This window comes from Maylandia zebra, linkage group LG7 (assembly GCF_041146795.1).
Source record: "Maylandia zebra isolate NMK-2024a linkage group LG7, Mzebra_GT3a, whole genome shotgun sequence".
NCBI classification, from domain to species: Eukaryota; Metazoa; Chordata; class Actinopteri; order Cichliformes; family Cichlidae; genus Maylandia; species Maylandia zebra.
The window spans coordinates 62,735,302-62,760,241 of NC_135173.1; the positions used below are offsets into that span (position 1 = coordinate 62,735,302).

The 24,940-nt window shown below is 40.1% G+C and overlaps 1 protein-coding gene across 7 annotated transcripts; it reads right to left on the bottom strand.

Annotated features, from left to right (window-relative positions):
• Positions 1-640: 640 nt before the first annotated feature.
• On the bottom strand, positions 641-23,074 carry wt1a (WT1 transcription factor a). 7 transcript variants are annotated; one of them, XM_014411484.3, is made up of 9 exons: positions 22,185-23,074; positions 18,708-18,830; positions 17,492-17,594; positions 12,185-12,268; positions 6,056-6,155; positions 3,387-3,531; positions 1,953-2,042; positions 1,492-1,575; positions 641-1,237 (listed from the first exon to the last, which is right to left on the bottom strand). In XM_014411484.3, exons 1-9 carry the CDS (start codon positions 22,651-22,653, stop codon positions 1,116-1,118), a joined length of 1,320 nt encoding a protein of 439 aa, XP_014266970.3. In that variant the 5' UTR covers positions 22,654-23,074; the 3' UTR covers positions 641-1,115. The 7 variants fall into 7 exon arrangements, 4 of the variants coding, with proteins under 4 accessions (XP_014266970.3, XP_014266969.3, XP_014266972.3 ...); XM_014411483.3 differs by having other exon boundaries at positions 1,483-1,575; XM_014411486.3 differs by lacking the exon at positions 12,185-12,268.
• Between the last annotated feature and the right edge of the window lie 1,866 nt (positions 23,075-24,940).

The window sequence follows — 24,940 nt, forward strand, 5'->3', positions numbered from 1 at the left end:
AGCCATGTATATGTGGCCCTCCTCTTTAGACACCGAGTGGAGCAGGCAGCAACTTTTAGCTAATATATGAGGCTTAAACATCCAAGCAACCTCAAACGTGACACTGCAAATTATCACAGAAAGCAGCTGTCAAGCTATGCGTAGATCGACATACAGAGATTTCTTCATTTTTTAGTAATTTAATTTCATACACTCGCTGCTGAGCCAGATCCTCAACAGACATCAGTCTGAGAACTACGTATTGCTGTTTGAGAAAAACCTGCTAATACTCAGGTGTTTTAGGAAGTTATTCCACCTTAAAGAAAACATACATGGCCAAATGTTGTGAGTTTGGAGCTCAGAATAACATAGATATATTGCAGAAATGATAATATAGAGAGAGCATGAAAATATGTAGACGTGCTGGTGAAAACAGCGCGTTTGAAGTACTTTGTTTAAGATAAAAAACCTCAGTGGGAAATAACCATTGAGTACTCTACCAGGACTATGACTGGCCAAAGTAGCATCTTACCAGATGACATAGCAACTCTGCACGAGGGTGTTTGGGGAGGTCGCTGCGATTTTCACACATTGATGATTTTGTTTTTGGATTTTTTTGCATTTCTTGACAGAAGCAAAAACACATGTCAGTAAAAGAAGATTATCATTTCCATCAGCAGTGATTTATATAAGAAGCATGGCACTGTTCTGAGACACCTCCCTATTTCATGGTCACAGGACACAGCAGGTTTTAAGAACGAAGATGAGATGCTTAAGTCAGATACAGCATAAAAGGTGAAGCACAGTTATAGGTATGTTGCAAGTGGAGAGCTTAAATGAGAGAGTCAGCTGAATGGGTAAGGAAGGTATGAGCTGATCTGAGCTGGCCTTGAGATCAACTGAACTGATGAACTAAGTAATATACTGCAGTTTCCAAGACTACATCCCCTTTGTCAGAATTCTCCTTGATTTTAGACAGATTTGCATTTCACCTCAGAGTGCAGACTGTGGTGTGTAGCTCGTAAAATTTAAGTCCTAAATGTCAGATTAAGACTCCCACGGAGGCTTTTTTGTTTTGGGCTACGCAAAATAACATGTTAATATTTTAGTCTTGGAAACGGGCTGCAGAGACACACTCAGATGGACAGCTGGAGCTTGGTGAGGTTCCTCTGGTGCATATTGTGGTGTCGTACCAGCTCGTCGCTTCGGGCAAACTTCTTCTGACAGTTAGGCCACCGGCAGTTAAACGGCTTCTCACCTGAGAGAGAGGTGGGTGGAGGACGGTGAGGCAACGACAGGAGGGGGAGAATTAGCACCAGAGGGATTTAAAATCAGGGATTTCTTCGAATATTTTGCTGCTATATCTCTTCATGCATAGTAGCACCAGTCTATTAACATTCTTTTTATTTCATAGGAATTAAAATGAACATTTTCAGCTATAATATACATGTATATAAATATTAAATGGATGAAGAAGAAATGAAAAAATAAAAGTTTACGCACTTGTTTTACCTGTATGAGTCCGTGTGTGTGTCTTAAGGTGGTCAGACCGAGAGAACTTTCTCTGACACGTCTCGCATTGGAACGGTTTTACTCCTAAACACATGTACAGTAAGCATGCACACGCATTCAGCACGAGTTCACATAAACACATACGGAAAACACACATTCAACATCACACACACACACACACACACAGAGGGAGATAGAGAAATACAGTAGAGCAAAGGCTTGCAGAGAAGCCATTCCAAAGTTTGGCCAGCATTTAGCAACTTCATCTGAAGTGAGTTCAGTACAGTGCACCAATGAACACAAAACTTTAAAGACGGCACTGTCTTTAAAAATAAACAAAACAAAAACAAAGCTGTCATGCAAAAAGCAGAGGAGAGCGAGAAGAGAGAGGGAGAGAGCAAAAGGCCAGGAAGAAATAAAAAATGAAGTCAGACAGCCCGCGGGAGTAAAACCAGTCAAACCTGTGTGCCTCCTCTGGTGTCTTTTAAGCTGGTCAGAGCGCGAAAATCTGCGGCCACAGTCTGTGAACTCACACTGGTAGGGTTTCTCCCCTGGACAGAGACAAGAAAAAGAACACAGAGGATTAATTTAGACATCCTTTCAACTTATTTTATCACATACTCACAGCTGGTCACTCTTGCAGTGATGGAAAAAAGCAGGATCTGTACAGATGAAACCAACAGGCCAGTTTATCAGCCCGTCCAGAACATTGTGCAGCAGCTTTGAACCTGATTGTTGCAACGTGATCAGTCATGCAGGAACACCAACACTCATATTACCAAAGATCACTTATAAACATATTTTTCAAAAAAAAAAATACAATCCAATTAAAACGCGTTGCTCAAAATATGATTTTGCATAGTCGCAGTCACTGTTCAGTCACACTGAATGAATGAGAGGTAGCAGCAAAAGATCCAGGCAGCTGCCTGACATGAAAGCAGAACAACAATATTTAACCACATAAGCAATTAAACAAACAAGCAAATAAACAACAAAAGAAACCAATAAAAGAGTCAATAACTTGATAAATAAAAAAATCAGGATCAGATGAAATTGAGGGAAAAGAATTAAGGAATAAATTTGCTGGTTCTGATCAAACTTTTGACCCGACTATATACAGCATATAAAGATCACCTTGGGCTCTGGGTATTTCCTGAAATCCAACAGACTAAATGAGTAAGTAAGAACACGATTAAAAAATGTATTAATGGGTAATTAACAAAATAATTATTTAAGCTATAAAATGTGTGTGCAAAGGTAACCACAACACAAAAACCAAAGCTTTTAAGATTTATATCAGGGTAAGTTGTGGACAACATTTTTTTAATACATTTTCAAACACACTTTGTAAAAATAAATAAATAAATAATAATAATGAATAGTATTGAAGAGATTAATGGTCTCATTATGGCTGTTTTATTGTTTATAATAACAAAAAAGCATATACTCAGAATAACACTGATTATTTTTAACTAGTGCTATTCTGAGAGTATGCACAGTGACATGTTCTAAAGTTTTAGGTAATTTAGAGATTATATGTAAAATCTGAAGGGCTCACATCTGTTAGTGCATGCACGTTTGGCTTTGTTTTTGACTTTTGAGTCATTGAAAATAAAATCACCACAGTGAAAGGTTCTTTTCTGTGCAACAGACCCAACTGAAAATCTCTTTCTCTATATTTCACCAAACAGGAAATATTTCCTGGCAAGAGGAGACACGGAAATCAGAGCCAATGGAAACTTCATTTGAAGAAGTTTGTCCTCCTGAAGCTCAAAAAACGTAAGCGAAGTAGAAAGCCTTTATTGAAGTTAACAGCACTGCTGGGAAATGTGTGCAGAACGCCGCTGCTGTCGGCAGTCATGTGATGAATGTGTCAGCAGAGCGTGCGTCTTCACCTGTGTGTTTGCGGCTGTGCATCTGCAGATGGGAGAGCTTGAAGTAGCGCTTGTTGCATCCTGGGTAGGCGCACATGAACGGGCGCTTCTCGCTGCTTTCTGACCGCACGATGGCTGGAGCGATGCTGGGCACCCGACGCACGTCCTGCACCCACCCACCCACACACACACACACACACACACACACACACACACACACACACACACACACACACACACACACACACATATTTAAAGCTAAACTGCTCAATGCAGAATTAACAAAAACTCTCCCAGGACATCAATAGCCGAAGCAACAAAAAAAAATTGCCTGTTTTCTAAATTACATTTAGAAAACAGGCAATTAAATCTGTCCTGCATGTAAATGAGTGCATGAGATCTCCATGTTGGGGTTCATTATGATGAAATGGTCATATATTCATTAGATGGGAATTAGCAGTAAAATGACCCCAGGCTGAGTGCAGCCCAAAGGGAGCAGTTAGTCACGCTTTTTAGACCGACCCCCTAACAGTGCCCCCCACTGCATCGCTCACAGCCGGAGGAGAAAACAGGAAAACACACGTGACCAAAGGGACAAATTCAGTGTTTACATTTATTTACACTACCAGACGTCTTGGCGTTTCATTTCACCTGCTGGTTATTTAATCTACATTGACACGGTAGTACACACTCTTCATGTTTCCTTTAGCCGTCCGTCTTCTGTTTCCACTTTACACCCCTCCACCTCATTCTTCCCTTTATCACTTTCTCTTTTCTCCCTCTTTCCCTCCACACTGCCTCCCATCTCTCCTCCTCCTCCCCTGTTTGCAGCATCTGCTCTTCATTTCCTCAGCGTTTAGCATAATGACCAGCGATTAAGAGGTCAGCCCTGTTCTAATTAGAACTGTTAACATTAGAGCTGTTAAGAGTCACCTACCGTGCCCATGTGAACATCGAGGCAACCATGAGCTGTAAACTGATCAGAATCCACAGTGTGTGACACACAATACAAACTCTTTGCACTGATAGTTTATTATGTGTTAATGTAGGGAGTCCTGATGCGTTTAATATTGGATAAATGCTTTAAAAAATATGTATATGGTTAAACATACAGCACTAAATACATTTGTTCGATGAAATCTGACAGCATTTTATGATTCTGCACTGAGATGATGAACATTTAGGATTAAGAATTACAGATCTGATTCTTCATTTTTATTTCGGGTTATAATTTAGTCTCACAACCCTGCATAGCGAGTTACACAGCTAGACAGTTTAAGCTGTCTGTGCAGTGGGTTTATTTACAGCAGTAGCCTCATTAACTTTGGTAAACGTTTTTGCTGTGGCTCAAAGGAGTTACCTGCTTACATTGGGTAGATATTGTTAAATCTTCAGAGATGTAGAGGACATGGCTGATTAAAAGGTAAACTGTCAAGAAAAACTTTTATGCAATAGAAGAGCATGAAAAAAATACACAAATATCAGCATAAAAAAACTATTTTCTTCAAATATTGATAATTAAATATTATTATTCTAGGTGTCTTTCTACCATTTAAGTCATGTATATTACTTTTAAAAATGTGATCTAAAATGACATATCCGTTTAATTAATTTTGACCACACTGGGCCTCCATACGAAATAACCCAGATCTAAGAAGTAACGTGTTTGCTGAAGGTCTGTTTAGCTGATTTAATGTGAGACCAACAACAACGACTTTGTGAGACTAAAGTGTTATAGTTAGCTGATCAGAGGCTTCAGTTTTTAACACTCTGTGTAATAATGACTGCAGGCCATGAGGTAATATTAATGAAGAGTGAAATTCCACGGCTGTCATCTGTATTTCCTTTGGCAGTGACTGGGAATTAGTGTAATCCCTGTAATAAAAATATGGAGCAAAGCATCATTTTGCTGCTCAATCTGTTATCTCACTTTTTAGCAGCTCTTAAATTATACTTTAAAAAGGAACAGGAGTGAGATATTGTTTATTCTTTTGTACCGAGCAAGATCTCAGAGAAGGAAAAGGAACAGAGTGAGTAATGAAGCAGGCCCCAGAAAGAAAGATCTCAAAAAGTCCTGTTGTGGACTAAGAGCAGGTCTGGAGAATCTCCTGCTCCCTGTCCTTTAGAGCAGCTGACAGACAATAATTAAAATCTAATGATTTATTAACATGCTGATCCCTGCATGGAAACTGCATCGTTACCCAGCGTAACCCTGAGTGTGTGTTTCTCCACTGCTAATGGATTTGTGGAAAAAGATTCCTCTTGACTTTTAAAGTCGCCTTATAAGAGCCCCTGAATGTGTGTGTGTGTGTGTGTGTGTGTGTGTGTGTGTGTGTGTGTGTGTGTGTGTGTGTGTGTGTGTGTGTGTGTGTGTGTGTGTGTGTGTGTGTACGCGCAGGTATTTGTGTGTATGGGTTTGTAAATCTGTGCTCTGCTGCATATCAGTCCTCTTCACGTAGCCTGTTCATTGCATCAGACTCTCCACCACTCATCTTCTTCATTCCACCCATTAGAAAAATACGCTCTGGCTCAATCGTCTGTTTTTGCTCTTCCGTTTATCAAAGTGACCTCAGGTGTTTTTCAGTATTGTCAAGCATGTGGCTACACTCTGATCTTAACACATGACCTCAGGGTGACCTCTTGACAAAGAGTTAGGCGCATGCAGGAGAAGCAGTAATGTGGGTTCCTACCTGTAATCCCCTGAAGACTCCATGTGTGTGTATGCGGTACTGCGTGCTGCAGCTGTATACCATCGGGGTGCTGGGGTCACTGTCATAACTGGCTGCGTGGCTACAAACACAGATAGAGAAACAGGCCGTTTTATTAGCTGCTGCTGTTGTGGTCTCTAAACCCACCAAGTACCAGACGTCTGTGAGACGTGATTTCTGAAGGTCTGTCATGGCCACACGTTTGATCTTAGATATTCGTCTGCATCACACCTCACCAGACAGTTTCCAAAATGCAAATGCAAGTATATTTGGTGTTTTATTGTTCTCTTTGGGAATAAACATGTCCATGTCATTTACATATGCTTATACATATAACCCTGTTTTCCTGGGGTTTCAGTGCATGGTGTGCTTATTAGCACAAGGATCCAGAAAATCAAAACTTACTGTTCTCAAACAGAGCGGCAGGACAGACAGCGGTTAGTTGCATCCCTGTTGCAAAGGAAGAAAGCTCTGGATTTGGATTTGCTGGTCAAATAAGGACCATGCAGAGGTGCTGGAGAGGAAGACCGTTCTTTTTAACCAAGTTTAGATGTAAAGAGTCTTTTTAAAGACCGGAGAAGACATCTGACATCTGATAAAGTCGTCTTCCAGTCAATTCAATCAGCTCCCATGTAGCTAAACTGGCTGGCATTGGTACAGTAAACATACTGGTATATGTGGTGTCCGGCATGGAAGCTGTTTTTTATACAATCGAGTTCATTTAGAAATGGCGTGATCGCAGAATGACTCAGACTGTGGCACAGAGTCAAGCGGTGTCGTTGTGTTAAATTAATGCCTATTTTGGACATTTCAAAATAAATGACAGCTTTATTTTTATTATTAATATAATACTAATATACCGTAAAAGCATAAGGAGCACTATTTCATTACTCCCGAAAAGTTGGCTCCAAAAATCAAGTGTCCACTGTGCTGCAGTATACCGTGCTACTAAATGACGGTAGAAGCTCAAAACCTCTTCAGAGTGAAGTCAGAGAGTCCAAGATGAATGTGAAGTGTACACACACCAGATTTTAAAAATGCAATAGCACGCAAATCTCTGTGTTGGCTGGTAACATTATTACCCTGTCACTGAGAGCCCATAATACAAAACACAGAGTCCACTGTACTGATGTCACCAGTGGTGATGTATGGTGCTGATTTCCTCGTTTGTGCACAGGCCTCTGCTTTTTGGGGAAAATATTTGGCCAAAAACACAAAGTTTTTTCCTCATACAAAATCAGCTTCACTACATGGAAGTGTCACATCTGAAATGATATAATCAAAGAATATACTTGCAACTAAACTTAGATGGCAAACACACTTCAGAAAAATGAGCGTATTAAATGCTAAACTATTTCTCTAAAGAGACTATTATTATTATATAAATTAAGATTAACCCATTAACACCTAGCATATCATATTAGATACAAATAGTTTTTGTGAGTTTTTCAGGCTTCTACATCATCAGTGTGTTTTTTCCCCACCAAAAAAATCTAATATATATAATATATTTCTAAGTAATAAATTGCAAAAGAAATGCCATATGTAGCAAATATGACACAAATTAAAACACATATGCAAATGAATATCTAGTTTGTTGTTTTAATTGTCAGAAGATTCAATAAACACTCGATTTTTTTTAACAAAATTGAATTTTCTAGCAGTAATTTCATGGTTCAGGCTTTAAACGGTTAATATTTTACAGTTGATCAAGGAAAATAATCAAGCAGCTGCTACAGAAACTCTTCCAGTCACGTATTTCACATGACTTAAAGGGCAGAACAAAACCTGCTCTGTTTGACACAGCTGCCTCTCATATCTTCTTATCATAACACCCAGAGACACAGAAAGCTCTTGTCTATGAAATGTGTTATATTTCAGTCTGTCTAACCAAACGAGGAGGATGGGAGTTTGCATCCTGTGCCGCTGCAGTGGAAAACGCACACCGTACAGCCGAGCGCGTATAAGGTGCTCTTTGTCTGCCTCGATTATCCCAAAGACAGGAAGACAGTCACTGCAACTGACTTTACATTGCACTGCAAGCTCCTTTGCTGCTCCTTATTCATTCATCTTTATGTCTATGCGATTAGTAATAGTGGGTGATGTACTTTACATAATGAGAGACCCAAGTCAGTCAGTCCTCTGACAACCACCTCGCTGTGAGGCTGGACAGCTGTGGATGTGACCGCAGACGTTTGTGGCATTTTACATCACACAGACGTAAAACAGAAGGAGATGACATCTGACAATATAAAAGATATAACTGTGTAATGAAGAGTTGTTTGAAAATATGTAGTTCTGTTAAGAGTGTAAAACCAGAAAACACTACGAGGTCCTTCAAAAGGCAAAATAAGACAAGGCTGTCCATTAACTTCATCTTGTCATGGCGAATGTACTTACAAGCTATCCTTTGGTGTTCACCCTTGAAGCATCAGGCTAGGGTATCGGTATCATGTGTGTCAAAACCAGAATACCTTCCTAACTGCCACATGTACTTTTTCAGAGCCCAAATCTAAGTAGCAAGGTGAAGCAAAAACAAAATCCGCGAGTTAAAAATGGAGAACAGAATGCAAAACACAAATGTCCTGGTGGGACAGAAATCATGGATCACAAACCTGCAACTCATGTCATCCTGTCAAGCTCACGAGGCAGACTCTGTAGGGATGGTTACCTCTTGGCAGCAAGAATGTCTCAAATATAAGTTAAATAAAGGATGTCTCATCTTATATATCTGCAGCTAGAGCAACAAACCACGGATGCTAAAGACCTGTAATGTGTCTAATGAGGAGATGCAGGAGGAATCTGAGAAAACAGCGTTATATTTGCTCAAAATATCAAGGTTACAGCAAAAAGACTGAAAGCAGAGAGAAATAATACTGTAACAAATAAAAGGTATATAAAAAATAGTGTTGTTACCCTACAGTGTTTCTGCAGAAAAGAGTCAGAAATGAGCAGACTAGCAGTTTTTGGGCTAATGCAATCTCACCAACCGGTAGCTCCAGCTTCATTTTTTGCAGCACATATCTGTGCAAACTTTTCATGTCAGGAAAAAGAAAACAAATGCATTTCTTGAATAAAATACTCACATTTAAGGCAACTTTCAAACAGGTTATATAGTTATAGCAATAGCTGGTAAGAGCTACAACTTCAGGCACAACTTTGAAGTTTGATCTGTGATGAATTTCAGATTGATCACATTATGAACGATGAGTGACGACGTGCTTCCACATTTCCATACGGAGTTGTTAGTGAGTGTCAGAAACTCCTGCAAGGACTCTTGTTTATCATTTCTAATCACTTTGATCCAAAAAAGTGTTGCAAAGTCTAAAGAGGGTCAGCTATTCAAATTCTTCCTCCTTCATGGTTGTAGGTTGAGCAGACGTTAGTGCACACGCTCATCTGCAGAACCATGAAGGAGATCTTCCAACACGTGCAACCACTGTGTCACTCTCGATCAGGTGTGATGTTTGAATGCAAAAAACTGAAAACACATCTATGACGGGAACTAATGATTTGCTATGATGTGCTAAAACAATAAAACTAATAATAACACCACACATCAGTGCTTTATGATACTGAGAGAGTGTAATGGCAAATAATCAGAGTTGCTGAACCACATTTGAAATACGTGGTCTCATATTTCTACAGAATGTCTCTGGCACTACTGCAGGTCTTCTCCAGCCTTCACTCTTTCACACTGAGCAAACAGCTGATGTGCACTTTATCGTTTTAGTGTTTAGTTTCCAAATCGAAATAATAGGAAGGGAGGAATCTGTACTTCCTGTCTCAGCTCAGCTCCCCTACACTTCCACTTCCTCAAATCCTGCTCCTCCCCTTCTTTCTGCTTTCCTTTCTCTTCCTCATCATCCTCATCACTCCTCAACCCTTCATTTCTCCTGCTGTCCATCACAGATGCCACAAAGTCAGAGACAGCCCTCTGAAACAGTAAAAATCACTCAGCTAGCATGAAGCCACAGGCAAAATGAAATATTTTCTATTTCAAAAGTTTATTTAAGTGAATAAAACCACATTAATACCGGCTTTAAAGAGCCTCAGCCCACCACACATACACACCCACACTGCTCTCACAAAACAGCAGTACCACACAGTACCACACCTTTATCCATATACAAATCTCTATTACACACACACACACACATTCATCTGTTAACCAAGATGAATGCCTCTTGGCTCGGAGCAGAAAGCTATTTGTGAGTCGACACAGATGCTGACCAGCAGTAAGCTATGCAGGTCACAGTGACATACAGCACAGCGCATGCTTTTCGGTGCTTTTAAGATCGTCTGAACAATGCTGACACTTCAGTGATTATTTCTGCATGGTTTCTAATTGGTGTCTGGCAGACAGGAATATAAGAAGCCGTGGGAAAATGTGATAGATACTCGACCCAGGATGAGAACAAAGACAAGCGCTGGCGCCAAAACCCCACTGGTTTTACAACTTTGCAAAAATTATCAGCATGTAAAATTTAGGAGCAAACATTTGCTAATATAGACGTCTTTCACTATATCCGTACTTTGACATTAACAGTATTTCTGTTAATTATCTTTTTGGCTGGTAAACCGCACTGAAAACACTTCTAAGGCATTCTTAAGTTACACTGCTTTCAAAAACTTAATTTAAATCAATTGAATTTTATTTATATAACACCAAATCACAACAACAGTTGCTTCAAGGTCTTTGTACTGTAAGTTAAAGACCCTACAATAATAAATTGATCTATATTTATTGTTCCTACATCCTTTTAGGAATTAAAACCCATGTTTGACCTTTAAAGCTATGCTTGTGTTTTGTTTCAAGGTTCTGTAAGATTATTCTCATTTATCAAACACTCAGTGGCTGTAAAGTTTATCACAGTGCACTAGCATGAGCGAGTCAAAAAACAGAGCAGTTGCAATAAAAAGTACCCATTACAGTATGCTGAGCATGGCTGTCAGTGAAGCAAACTAACAAATGGTGGAATGGCTTTAAACAGACATGTGCCTAAACATCTGTGTGTAACCACCTAAAACAGATCTAACCTCTAAACAACAATCAGCCAACAATCATCTTCTCTAAATATGCATCCATTCTCTTCTGCTTATCAGGGTCGCGGGGGGGGGGGGGGGGGGGGGGGGCTACCACAGGGTAACATCTGTATTAATGTCAAGGCAACAATGCTTTTGAATATTTTGATCTGCAACACAGACAACCCCCACTGAAAAAGAGCACCAGTCTGAAGTACAGTGATCAGATCAATGGTTGCTGAGTTAGGCAAAGAACAGACGGCGATCAATTGACTAATAAGTGATATGAGATGATCAATGTTGCTCACCGGCTTTAATGCTGTGGCTGATCAGTGGTTTAAATGAATGTTCTTACCTGCTCAGTAGTAGATGCACTTCTATTTGGAACAATACTTCTAGTACTATAAGTTATAGTATAGCAAAAAGTAACTATTCCTGCTATTTATATTAGTAATAACAAAGGCAAAGTCCTGACAGAAGCGGGTCTTGCCATTCTGCTGTCATACTGATAAAACCTCCGGGCACTGGGACCTGACAGCAGCATGAACAGAATCACCAGTTAAATTTGAAAACTGCTTAAAAATTTGATAGCAAATCCTATTTAATGGCACATCTCGCTTTTATAATGTCTCTGGTAACAGGAAGAATAGATGTAGCATTTGAATTAAGTAAGGCTGGTGTATGTTGTAGGAACTTATGCTATTTAAACAAACGTCCTACAAAACTGGCGTCCTTCTAAATCACAGAGAAAGTGGTTGCTGCGTTGTTTACATGCTAAGATAAAACAAATGAGCACATGAGTTTGAACCCAGTGTCTTGCCGTCCATGCAGCAGTACCTCAAACCTTAAAAACCAAATTGAAGCGTGTGTTTTACCGGCTTGTTCAAACTCTACATCACAGCGACGCAGCAGGTGGGAAAGACTAAAGATGTTCTTTCAGCGCTGAAAACTGCCGCTGCTGTTCCAAAAATAATGAGTCTGCTCACTCTCTTCGACCTAATCTTCCCTTCACATGACCCACTGTCCTATTCAGCCCAAACCTGACAGACTCCTGCTGCTTAAAGAGAGCGATGGATGAGTTCCTACCTCTTTATGGTGGATGCCAGTGTATTGACAGGGTTCCATGCCACACACTCCAACTGAGAGGTCATTTGATATAAATTTTCACCGCTGTGGAGGAAAGACAAAATGTAGAAGAAAAGCTCATGAGCTGTGCAGTGGACTGTCAAGCACCAGGACACGGTTGGGTGTATGTGTGTGTGTATTCACTCGCTTTTGTCGTCCGCTGTAGAAGCACGCTAATGAAAAATGCCAACACACACAAACACCCACACAGTCACAGGTGGAGCTGAGATTAAAAAATGTTCCTCGGACACCAAGAGAGCCAAATTATCTCATTACGGCCATCTTTCATTAAACACGGCAGACTCGAGAATCATTATTCAGAGCTGCCATGCGTTTAAATACCTCACGTGCACACACACACACACACACACACACACACACACAATGGATTTATAGCTCTCACCCCTAACACCACAGTCCCTCTATTACACCACCTGCAGGCACATAGCAGTGTGGATGGGGTAGATGTGGTGCCTGGTACCCTGCTCGTTACACAGCTATTATTTTACAGTACAACAGGGGCACACGGCCAGCTGGGCCAAATGGTATATCTGCTGAAATACTGCTGGGATGGAGGTTCAGAGCAAGATTTAAAGCAGCTATCCATGACATTTTCAAATAAATATGTCTGCTTTTCTTCTCTCACTGGATCCATTGCTGACCATCTATTTTATGACCATTATCGGTCCCCTCCCCCTTTTTTTTGTTGTTGCCGTAACACCCAGCGTGTGTTACAGCAGGTGTTTCCTGGAAAAACCCTCCACTTCACAGTTAACCTACAAAAGAATTTATCTTTTCTTCAGAATAAACAAACAGAGAATTTATCTCAAGAAGTGCCACAGAGGATCAAAAACAGCACAATTACCAAATATCTATAATTTTGATAATAACTATGTAGGCAGGCTTTTTGGATAGGGATGTACAAATCCAACTTTTTCCCACTTCCGACACAATACAGACACTTTGGCTGATTTGTCTAGGCTAAAATAATAAACTGAAGTGACTGGGAATCTAGGTTTTATGTTGAAAAGTAGAAAACAAATGCATCCAAGAAGATAAAATGATCTGAAGGGGTAAATTAATAAAGGTGATCGCAGTTTGAACAACATAGAACTGAACTGTTGAAATGTTGCCTCCATCTCAGTGAAGTGGATGTCAGTGGAACTCAGCATGAAGCACTCAACAAAACATCCACTCATGCTGTCTTCGCAACAATGGCAGTAACCATATCCAACTTCTTAATAGCAATGAACTGGTCTGCATTGGTGCATCATATCTTTATTCTCTTCCCCCTCCTGCCCCCCCCCCCCCCCCCCCCCTCTTTCTTAAATAGATAACTATCATATCTGATATCATATCTCACAGTACAATAATATTGAATGGGTTGCATTGTTGTATTTTGTCATGTTTCTCAGGTCTTTGTCTGAATTTCTACGAACATTATTGCTAAGGATTGTCTTATTGCATTGGAGTCACACTGGGTTAAATATGTACACTTGGGTTTTAAGGGGTATTTATTATTTTCTTCTTTTTTTGGGTTGTATGGAAGCCCCAAACGCAATTTCATTGTTCTTGACAATGACAATAAAATAAATACTATACTACTTTTCAATGCATATCAAGCCTCTTTAACCATCATAACTAACAGTCAAACCTGGACAGTCATAAAAACCTAACAGTAACTTTAAAAGCATCCATTCATCCCACTAATAATCATATCGGCTTATAATAATAATGGATTGGATTTATATAGCGCTTTTCAAGGCACCCAAAGTGCTTTACAATACCACTATTCATTCACTCTCACATTCATACACTGGTGGAGGCACCTACGGTTGTAGCCACAGCTGCCCTGGGGCAGACTGACAGAAGCGAGGCTGCCATATCGCGCCATCGGCCCCTCTGGCCAACACCAGTAGGCAGTAGGGTAAAGTGTCTTGCCCAAGGACACAACGACCAGGACAGAGAGCCCAGGGATCGAACCGGCGACCTTCCGGTTACAGATATGCTTCCCAACCCCCTGAGCCACGGTCGCCCCTTATCAGTGCAACAAATCTGCCTAATGAGACATTGTATTGCAAAAAGCTATACAGATACAAATTGCCATAAACATTTAAGTAACGAGTGCAAAAAGAGCTTGTATTTCAAAGGTGTCAGAAGGAGGGGATTTCCAGACATATTTGAAAATGGTTCAGACAAACTGTGAATCGTGCTTCGGTGAGATGAAAAAACAAAATCTGCCTGAGCAAACCGAATAACTGAATATGCAAAGAGTGGCCCACTGCCACCCCCTCCACATGCACCGACTCCATGTGAGAAGTCAAATGACTCCTGAGGACACAAAAGTTTGGAATTCTATGCAAATTGCCAAATTTCCTGTGTGTCCAAGAAGAGCCTGAGCATTTGTTTGCAGCTCAAAGATTACAGCAACTGTTCAGAACATGGTGTGCGATTTCATACACCTTGTACTCTTTTTTACTTTGATAAAAACCAGAGTGCCCCCCTGTCTGTATGCATTAATAAGGCCCGTGTTTTTATTTCATGTTGTTCCAGCAGCCTGCAGAGTAAATACAGGCCTGTTGGTACCAGGCTGTGAGATTAGACCACTGACTCATATGAGCCTTCCCAGCTATGAGAGCGCGTTCGAGTGGATATCAGTTATGTTTATGATTAAGACTTCCTCACAGGGAGATTCTGAGGACAGCCTATGACCATACGTCTCTCTCTCACACAACTTTCCCTGCTGTGATATTCACAGAGAATTTATTACGTTGGTCCATCGATGGGGAACACTGAAGCAATGGCATGTGAAGAATGTTATATTTAGAAATCAGAACAAGAAAAACTTTAGCGAGCACACAGCCAGGAGACATACCTACTAAAAATGGTTCATGTATTAACCTCAGAGGAAGCTTATTGCCGCTAGTTTTTAAATGCATCTGTAAAAGAGCTGCACAGGTAGCTCTGTGTGGTGAAGGCTTGTGGAATATTTACATTAACATCCATTTTTTTGTTTTGTTTTTCTGTACTAATCCGACTTACAATAATTGCAGTAAATTATCAGGTACAAAATGGGCACAATGGCTACATTTTTAAGAAACTAGGCAATATTTTTATTTCTGGAATGTGGGTGGAGTGAGGGAGTAAAGGATGGGATTAAAGGTTAAGTTTGGGTGTGGCTGAAGGTGAAATACTTGTTGGTGGAGGAGCAGACTCACTATATGTACATGCAGAAAATTGCACACTTGGTATGTAAAAACATACCAAATAGAGTATTGATATTGGACAGAAAATTTCTAATCTTAGAATTCAGATATTTTCAGTCCCATTGCCACAGCTGTATAAAATCAAACACCTGGCCTCGCAGTCAGCCAAACAACTGTGAATGAATGGGTCGTTCTAAAGAGCTCACTGAATTCAAGTGTGGTACTGAAATAGGAAGTGAGCGTAGCAGCAAGTCAGTTTATGAAGTTTCTTCCCCCTAAATATTATAAGTATTACTGCAAAGTGAAGCGTTTAGCACCCACGGGAACAGCAGTCAACGTTACAGGGTGCGGTCACTGAGCGCTGAGGTGCTCAAACCTCCTCTGGCATTGACATCAGTACAAACACTGCGCACCAGGAGCTTCATGGCAGCAGCCACAGCAAAGTGTAGGTGGCCCAGTGTTTTTATCCATATAGTTGAAGACAAGGTCTCTAAACTCAGAATGTGCTCATGCTTTGTCACGACATGTTGGCAGCACGTTTCTCATTTTCCATCTTCACCACTATAACCAAGATAATCATGGAAGAGCTTGGTTTTTCCCCCAGCTGTTAAGTTTCTTATTTTCTGTCTTTGCTTGGAACATAAGAGCAAGTTTCAACCAATATTCACTTAGACTCGACTGAGTCAGGAGAAGCTACAGAACATTATTACTGACACCCATAAATAACGGGGGGGAAAAGCTTTTTTTCTCTTGGTACTTTTGTCAAATTGATTATGGGTGTGACCACAGTCACCATGGCTATCACAAATACAAAACTTCCAAGTCAAACTACAGTGTGCTGAGACCTGTCAGGGTCCCACAAGGAACTACTGGGTAAAAAAGTCACTGCACCAGTCATGTTTTAGACGTCACACTGGACAGCTCATCTAATCGAAAGTGAAAAGCGAGTCTTGCGCACTGTTGCTAAAAAGTCCTTTCATTAAATGCTGCAAAGCCCACTAGGAAAGCAATGAAAGAAGGTAAACTGGCCATCAACCATCGGTGGAGTTTCATGACAAGAAAACAGGCTTATAGCTTCGGTTCGTCTCAGCGGCTTGTTGAGTGGAAATATTTCTAGTGTTCCAGTCATTCATCTACTGCAGCAAATCACTGCTTTTGGAAAATGGCTTAATGTGATTTAACCTTATGTGAAGCAGTCTGCTGTCAGTGAAGACATTTCCTTTATTTTCTTCATTTTCGTTTTTATTGGATGGAAACAAACAGTTTTAACTTAAATGTAAGCGCTGTATCAACACGAGCTGATTCATATCGTAAAGATTAATGTAGATCACTCTGCAAGGCATTATAAAAGCACAAAGCCCTGCGCTGTTTCAATCAAAAACTCCCGCTAATGTTGCAAAATGATGTCAGAACAGTCGCAAGTTTAGAACCAGAGGATCTTACGAAAGACTCAGTGTGGAAGAAGCTCAGCCTTTTCGCGTCTTGCCACAATGTAACTGCACTTTATGACGAATTCTGCTTGGACGTCATCTGTCCTTCAGAGGAAACACCAGAGTGTCTCACAGCAATTAAAACCCCAGAAAGGTAGACAGTAAATCACTGACAATTATCCTCACAGAATAAGCATAAAGGACTTTCTTTATTTTAAACAATCAGTAAATCAGCCCATGCTTTCCTTCTGAACGTCCTAACACCGTTACTTACGGACTAATCTACACACAAAGTCACGACGATACATACACTGAGGATTTTCACATCACTTGAGGAATACTTAAATACTCTAATGGGTGCACAAAAACTGAAACAACCAAGAAGCTGCTAAAGGAAGCAGAACAAAAGCAAAGAAGGAAACTGCAATGGCAGGCAGACCTGTCCTGAAGGTGAACATCCTGTTAAGAACTGCATCCTGCTACCTTTCACTGAATTTAGTGCAACACAAAAACAATCAACAATGGTTTCTGAAGTATTTCCAGATTTAATTGCTCCTGATAGTTTGGTGTAAAAATAGATTTGATGATTTTGGTGGGTGCGCACTGCAGTGCATGAGGCATGTGAGTGTTACCTGTTGTAAGGATTCCTCAGAAGCAGAGCCTGGCTGCTCGTACAGCTATCTGAAGGTGTGTGACACCCATAGACAGGAGGAGGTACAGGATACTGCTGCTCACCTATAATGCCCACACAGATACACAATACAGTATATAATGTGGGTAGTTATACATTAAAAAAAATATGGCTTTTGCAACAACAAAAAAGACATAATGTGAAGGTTAAATTCCTCAGCAGTGTTTCTTTTGTGGTCTCTCTTTTCCCCCAGATTTCTTCAAATGTTAAGATCTTTCTCTCTCTGTCAACGGCTCCCTTGACATTTCTGAAAAATCCCTCTCTCTACTCTAATTCCCGGCGTAATCTTTGCTGTAAAAATCATTGAAAATTTACAGCTACGGGTCCACAAAACACCCCTATTTAAATATTTACAAATACCATACAGAGGGGAGGGATTAAAGACAGAAGTGGGTGGATGAAAGGGGTTTGTCAGTCAGGATGTGGCTGATTTATACCTCTGACATGCAAGGTCAGGGCCGAGGGACCAGAATAGGGGACAAGACACTCCCTAGGTGAGGGCCTTTGGGCTGCCATACACACAGCTGTGCACTCACACAGAATTAAAACGCACTGAAACGTCTATTTTTGTTCCAACTGGCAGAGACTCTGATGCATTGTTGTTTTGAGAAAGATGGAAAAATAATGCATTTTTGGATCTGCACAAATGTTATCTGAGCAGTTGTCCTACAAAGGCAAAAGACCTGCAGCAACTATGTAACTATGTGCTTTGGTATAAGCTTGCAACAAAACAATTTGTAAAAATTATAATTGTGATTAATAAAAAAAAACAGAAAGTGTAACAACTATGAGTCATTTAAATTTTCCCTTGCAATTCCCTGCAAATGGAGATATATATGTGTGTATATATATATAAGTCTGTTTATTTCAGAAGACTAAAAGACACCAAAACAAACAAAAAACTTTTTTACCATTTGAGCACATATATTAATATGGGGGTGGGGGGGGGGGGGGGGGGGGGGGGTTAGAAAACCTAAAAGGTTTTTAAATATTTTCACTATAAATAGTTAGAATAAAATTAACTTACTTAAGCAAAACAAAAAATTTTGATTAATGAATCTCAGGAAGAAAACTCCTGTTTACATGCTGAGACATTTATCAGGAGAGACTGAATTCACAGGGCGCGTCGGCACGCCGAAAGCCACACTCGCACATACCCATCGTGTTCTGCTGAGTTAAAGCGTCTTCATGTTTGAAGGAGTGGTTGGAGAACTGCGAGCTGTGGTGTGTAGGAGTGTGACCATAATTACCGGCTCCATCGAATGCAACTGCGCTGTAACCTGCAACACAGAAAGAAAAATAAATACATAAAAACAGGCGGAAATCCATAACAGTGAAACACGATGACATGAAACTAAATACAACAGCATAGCTGCATTTGTGAATCTGGTAATAAAGGTAAAGTAACCAAAGAGCCGCATGCAGAACAAACGACTTATAATAAACTCATAAGATTATCACAACAAGGCCTTCATGATTAAAAACAAGAATTTTCTATATTAAAAAAAATTCCTTTTTCTTGTTTTTGCGATGAAGAAATAAGATTAATAAAAAAATCCTCATAAATGACCATTTCAGCATATATCCTTCTACAAGCAAAATGAATATAGACTAAAAAATGCCACCAAAAGGTGAGTGCATCACTGAACGAAACAGTGATCATACATGATGCTCATTTTCATGAACATCAACGCTGATACTTTTATTATTGACAGTCTTGCAGCACAGATCACTAAAAGAGGAAAAGATCAAGGTAACATTTATGATGAAGACCATCAAAGTCAGCCAAAGTCATGAAATGTGAAGCACCGGGCAGAGATGTTCACGCATCAGTGTAAGGCGAGAGAAAAGTTTGCTTTGCACACATACGTTAAAAAGCAGTACAGACTCATTGCAATCATCCTACTTTGAGATTTTGAGATTCAGTAATATAATTATGTCAATTATTATTTATTCATTTTTTCCACTTTTTAGGACGTTGCAGGCCAGACTATGATCTAGAGGACCAGCTCGGGCACTTGGGTTGTATTTATGTATTTTCTCTGCTTTAAAAGATGAAAATAAATCACTCAAGTTATGATAAAACCAGTGAAAAAAGGAGGTGAAGAAGATTTTCTGGGTTTTTCTTTGTTTCTACACATAAAACATGAGACATGTTAAATGTTACACCTTAAGCTTCCCTTACTCGTTTTTTTTTTATAAAGTTACAGAAAATTTGAATTAGCCTCATTTATGACTTTATTCTCCATTCGATTAATCTTATTTTCACCACTGGCATAATATGCACACAGTTAAACTGCGAGTTCAGTTTGAATAAATTTAGTTTTATAAAAAAAAAAACCCCAAAGAAACACTCAAACACACCGACTTCTGTTGAGAGAGATCCGTGCCCGACAACCCAGACTAGACCTGACTCATGACTTAGACTGGCCTAAAGGGCACGACACACTGCCATAAATCACCCATGCACGCACGCACACACACATTATCTCTCACATGCACGCCTCATTAATTAAAATACAGCACTTTCACCGACTTTACCCTGTAAATCGGTGCTTGAGAGGAGAGGCGGAGGGGGACGAGAAAAAAACTCATTAAACATCTCCATTTGTCTTCTTCCCTGTCTGAGTTTTCTCTCTCTGCATATGTTTGAGCGTGTGTGTGTTCATCCATGTATTGGGACATTTTTGTTGCCTCCTTGAAGTCTAGCACTGAGGTGAGAAGAGATGAGGTCAGCTGGAAAACTCTGGAAATACCCCATATTGTCTTCTTCTTTTTTAATACTCAGAGTTGTAAATAAATCTTCAAATGGATGATTGTGGAAATCAGCTTTACATATTAGGTGATCGTCAGTATGTATTTATGTGTTATCTAAAGGTTAAATATATGGCAATAAGTACAGTAAAAGTTGTGCTGTAAAGTTGAAGTGTTTTGGTAAAATTTATTTTACTTTTTGTTTGTTTTGTTGTTCAAATCACACAAAAATGTCAGAACATGACAGAAAAACAGAAAAGCGGTGTGTGTGAGTGTGTGTGTGATGGTCCCTGTGTGACCCCACTGTGCTATCACGCTCTACTGTGTGACCCGAGTCCTGCTGTTGGTTTGTTTGTCTGTGCTCATCCAGCCACAGCGGGGAGCAGATAAAAACAGGTTAGAGGTCGGCTTGGCGCTTTGATTGCTGTGTTATTCCTAAACGATCTGCTTGATAAGCACGTTATTACTAATTAATCAGTTGGGTAATCACTAACAGATGAATTTTTCTGCCTGAAATGAACATTTACAAAAACAAGAGTTTAGGGTGTGATACTCAGAAGGTATGAATCCCACTGTTGACTTTGGACACGCTTCAGCTCATGGTTAATTACTGAACTCTAGTCTGGTTAAAATGACGGATTTTACTGGTTAAATGAGATGATGCACAAAGCGTGGTTCAGGTGAATATAATTCACAGAAAAATTCACAGAAAAAAATGAAACTTTATATAATTTACATGCGAACGTGAAAATAATAATGGAAAAATGTTTAAAGATGTTAACAGAAAAGTGTTTTTGTTCTCCGAATAAAACACAAATTGAAATTAAATCTAAACAACCAGGACTAAACTGAGATGTGAAAAACCCTCGACTCCAATGGCAAAAATTACGAATTCGAACTAACTCAGTGGCGTATTTAATTATAAGTGGATCATGCTGATGCACGTTGCTGCAGTCATGCATTTATTACACATTAAGCAGATGTTTAAAGAATTATAAATTACAATTGCCAAATCTTTGACATTTATTAGACCAAAATACTGTTGTGCTTGACAATCAGATTTTGTAAATGAATTAAAACATTTCAGACAAAATTTTATTTACCTTAAAAAGTATGAAACGGTAATTTTATATAAAATTTCATATGAAGCACTGCACCTGGAATTATGATATTTTCAGAGCTATATTATGAGTAACACATGACATGTTATTTTATATAAAAAGTAAACCTTCCAAAAATTAATTTATAAGGGCGTCAGACACAAAAGAAAAGAATGATCATAATTACTGTAACCCTATTTAAAAAATTCAGTGACTGCGATTAAAAGCAAGATCAGATCCAAAGAAGTTCATGGATGTGATCTTTTAATGGGCCGTTTGCACAGGACACACATCTGTGGCTTAAACATTAATGCCTACAGCTCGAATGCTTTTAACGCCACCTTTTCAGAAACAAACAGGAGTCTTGTACTAGCTGGATCGCCTTTCTACAACTTGTGTGTGCTTTTAAGAAGATGTCAATGTTTGTAACGTGCTTGGTCGTATCAGGCCGAGCCAAGATTTCGAGCCAGAGAAGGAACACGTCAGCTGATTTAAACCACATGAAATCATTTTTGGTGATGTACTAATGACTGACAGATTTGTCAGAGAACTTCAGATGCATATACAGGGGGTAAAATTTGTAAAAGAAAATGTGCTAAGTTATAGAAAAGTGACCTTCACCTTCTGAAGCACCTTCTGCAGAAAGTAGAAAAGATTTATGTTGAATTGAATGATAAAAAAAAAATGATACCAAGACTTCAAGCTGCATCTGTCAAAAGTTCTTGTGAAAGAATTGACAGTTAAATTGGTGATGTTCTAACACCCAGACTCACACCCTACCTGTCTGGTTGCGGGCCGCCTGCTGCGTGTCCATGCAGTTGGTCAGGTATGGCGGATTGCTGAACATCCTGCTGGGGGGCTGGTGGTGGTGCGGGGCGGCCACGGGTGGCGGTTGGCTCGGGGCCGGCGGAGGAGGTGGTGCCCCGAACGCCGCACCGTACCTGCAGGCCCCAGTCCCTGTGAACTGGCCCGAGAAGTGGACGGTAAAAGCACTGAGGCAATGGGGATCTGCATCGTGGTGGTGGGGGTCACCAGCGGCCCCCCAGCTGGGCTCCTGTTTGATGAAGGAGTGCGCCCCCAGGGAAGAGTGGGGAGCAGCCAGAGAGGTGTAAGGGGAGGGGGCAGTGTGGAAGTCCAGGACAGGAGCCCACTGAGGGGCCGTGCTGACGGGAAGGGCCGGGCAGCCAGGGCTGGGGCCCGCCGGGACCGGGGGCAGCAGGGAGTTTAGGTCGCGTACATCTGAACCCATCGCGGTCCAGGGGAGAGAACTGGGATAAAGGAAGGCTATTTTTAAATTCGATCCGTCTCCCTGTGTCCACCTTCTTAATCCTTGGGAGTCTTTCAGTCACTTTAAGGAGTACGTCTTCTTTTTCTCAGCTCTTCTCTGAATCAGTCGTCTACGACACCACACACAGGCGCTCTGGAAACTCATCAAGTCTGACAGAAGTACAGAAGTTCATGGCGACACAGCACAGTCTCTGCAGCCAAGTTTCTCAGCAAAAGAAGAAGAAAAAAGAAGAAAAAAAAACAGACAGATTGATCAGTGGTGATCTTCAGTTTTCGTCCACAACAGCAGAAAGCAAGTTTTGGCTCGGAGAGATGGGGTCCATTCAAGAAGGAGCTCAGAGCTTTCTCTGTGAATGGAGAAAGAGGAGTGAGGAGGAGTGAGGAGGAGTGAGGAGGAGTAGCCCTCTTTTCCCTCCACTCTCTGAGCTTGTGCATGTGTCTGTGTGTGTGTGTGAGGAGGGTGGAGGGGGTGGAGTCAGGAGGTGATGAGGGAAAGCACCCTCTGACTTCATTCATCTACTGAACAGTCACTCTGATGCAAACAAATAAAGCCAAACTTTGACCTCAGTCACACAAAAATAAAATTTTAACCACGTGCTTTTCCTGTATTTAAAAAATCTGGGAACAAAAATCTTCAACAAGCATAATTTTCTAACTATTTGTTGAAAGACAATAGCCCAAACTATAAGTCTATTTTATTGCTGACAGGCCGATACAGTAGCTATTTTGAATGCATTTAATCAAGCAGCATTAAAAAGGATTTTATTCTGAAGACGACTTAAATATTTCGTAAAGAATAAACTCACCTGTGACAAAGGAGGCCCGGCCCGGAGTCCGCTTTAAATAGAAACGAATCAACCTTCCTCCTCCAGACTGAAAATAAATGCAGCATTTTACACGGATTAAAATTATTAGACAATATTAAATTATTATAACATCTGATTTATCTAATTTTTTTTGCTGTGTTTAAGTACAAACCGGGGCGGGGTTACGGTCTAATTTAAACGGTTGTGCACGAACGCCCCGCGCGCCAATAAATCATGTCTGACTGCAGCTTTTAAGGCCCGCTGCTGTATTTATCTGCGTTTTCCTATTTTATTTACTCTGTTTTCTTAATTGTATTCGTTGAAAAGCTGTCGACATATTAAAATCACACGAACACTAAAATAATAAGAACTGTGACGCCTCAGGTTTTCAGCCGAAAGGCCAGAAAAAGGGAAATCATCACTGAGAAATGAATAAATACATAATTAAATGAACGGAGACGCGCGTGTCAGTGGTTTAAAATTTAATGTTTCGTCCATACAACGAAAACACATTTTAACGGCTCACCTTACTGCTAACATTCATCAGTTTCCTGCTTGGGAATAATGCGATAAGAGTTCCCAAAGTGTGCGTGAAAAGTCCATTTATCTTCAACTCTCCACGTTTGCGCGTGCTGGTTGCACGTGGCAACAACGGCCTTTCCCGTAATGCAAATCTATGTCTTTTCCACCTGCGTCAAAACGACGAGAACACAGTGCTAACCGTGTCTGACCTCTTGATAGACTAACAAAAGTGCGAAAGAAAAAAAAAAAGGAAAAAATAAATAAATTATTCAAATTAAAATGCCGGTAATGTATTTTCCCTGCGTCAAAACCTTTTAAAAATGCACTTATTTCCGGTTATTAATCCGGTTATTAGCCATTAATACGACTTCCTTCAAGTGCTTTTGTTTTCAAATTAATTCGTTATTGCTCAACTGCATAAAAAACAAACAAAAAAATCTAACATCACAACTAACTGTGCAGGGGCGTTGTTAGCATTTTCTTTAAAGAATCAAGTGGCACAGGACACTGTGGGGAACCAGGAACAGAGTTTATTTTCTTCCACAGTGGAAAAAAACACAACTAGGCTTGATTTTCTCGCTGGTGTGCAGCCCTGTGCTCTCTTACAGGTGGTATCAAATGTGTGGGTGCACAAGAATTTAAACATTGCTCGGTAGTGAGTGGGAAGTTTTTAGATTTTTTTTTTAAACTCATAATGATAATATTAAGGACTATGACAAAAAATCATAATCCTAAAAAGAATGTTAATACTGAAATATTTACATATCAGAGACTACCAACTGAAGTCTCTGGGGACCCCGAGAATAAATTACTGTCAGCAGCAAATAAAATAAATTTAAAAACCAGAAGAGCAATTTAGTTGTGTGATTAATGAAATTGTAGTGAATAATGAAAACTATTATTATAGTAATATCAAGGCAA

Excerpts from the sequence above, each read along its gene's own strand:
- wt1a (XM_014411483.3), bottom strand. The coding sequence starts at position 22,653 with ATGGGTTCAGATGTACGCGACCTAAACTCCCTGCTGCCCCCGGTCCCG. Across the intron at positions 18,831-22,184 it reads GGCGGCCCGCAACCAGACAG|GTTACAGCGCAGTTGCATTC; the intron begins GTAGGGTGTGAG and ends TCTGTGTTGCAG. Across the intron at positions 1,238-1,482 it reads GACTCATACAGGTAAAACAA|GTGAGAAGCCGTTTAACTGC; the intron begins GTGCGTAAACTT and ends CCTCTCTCTCAG.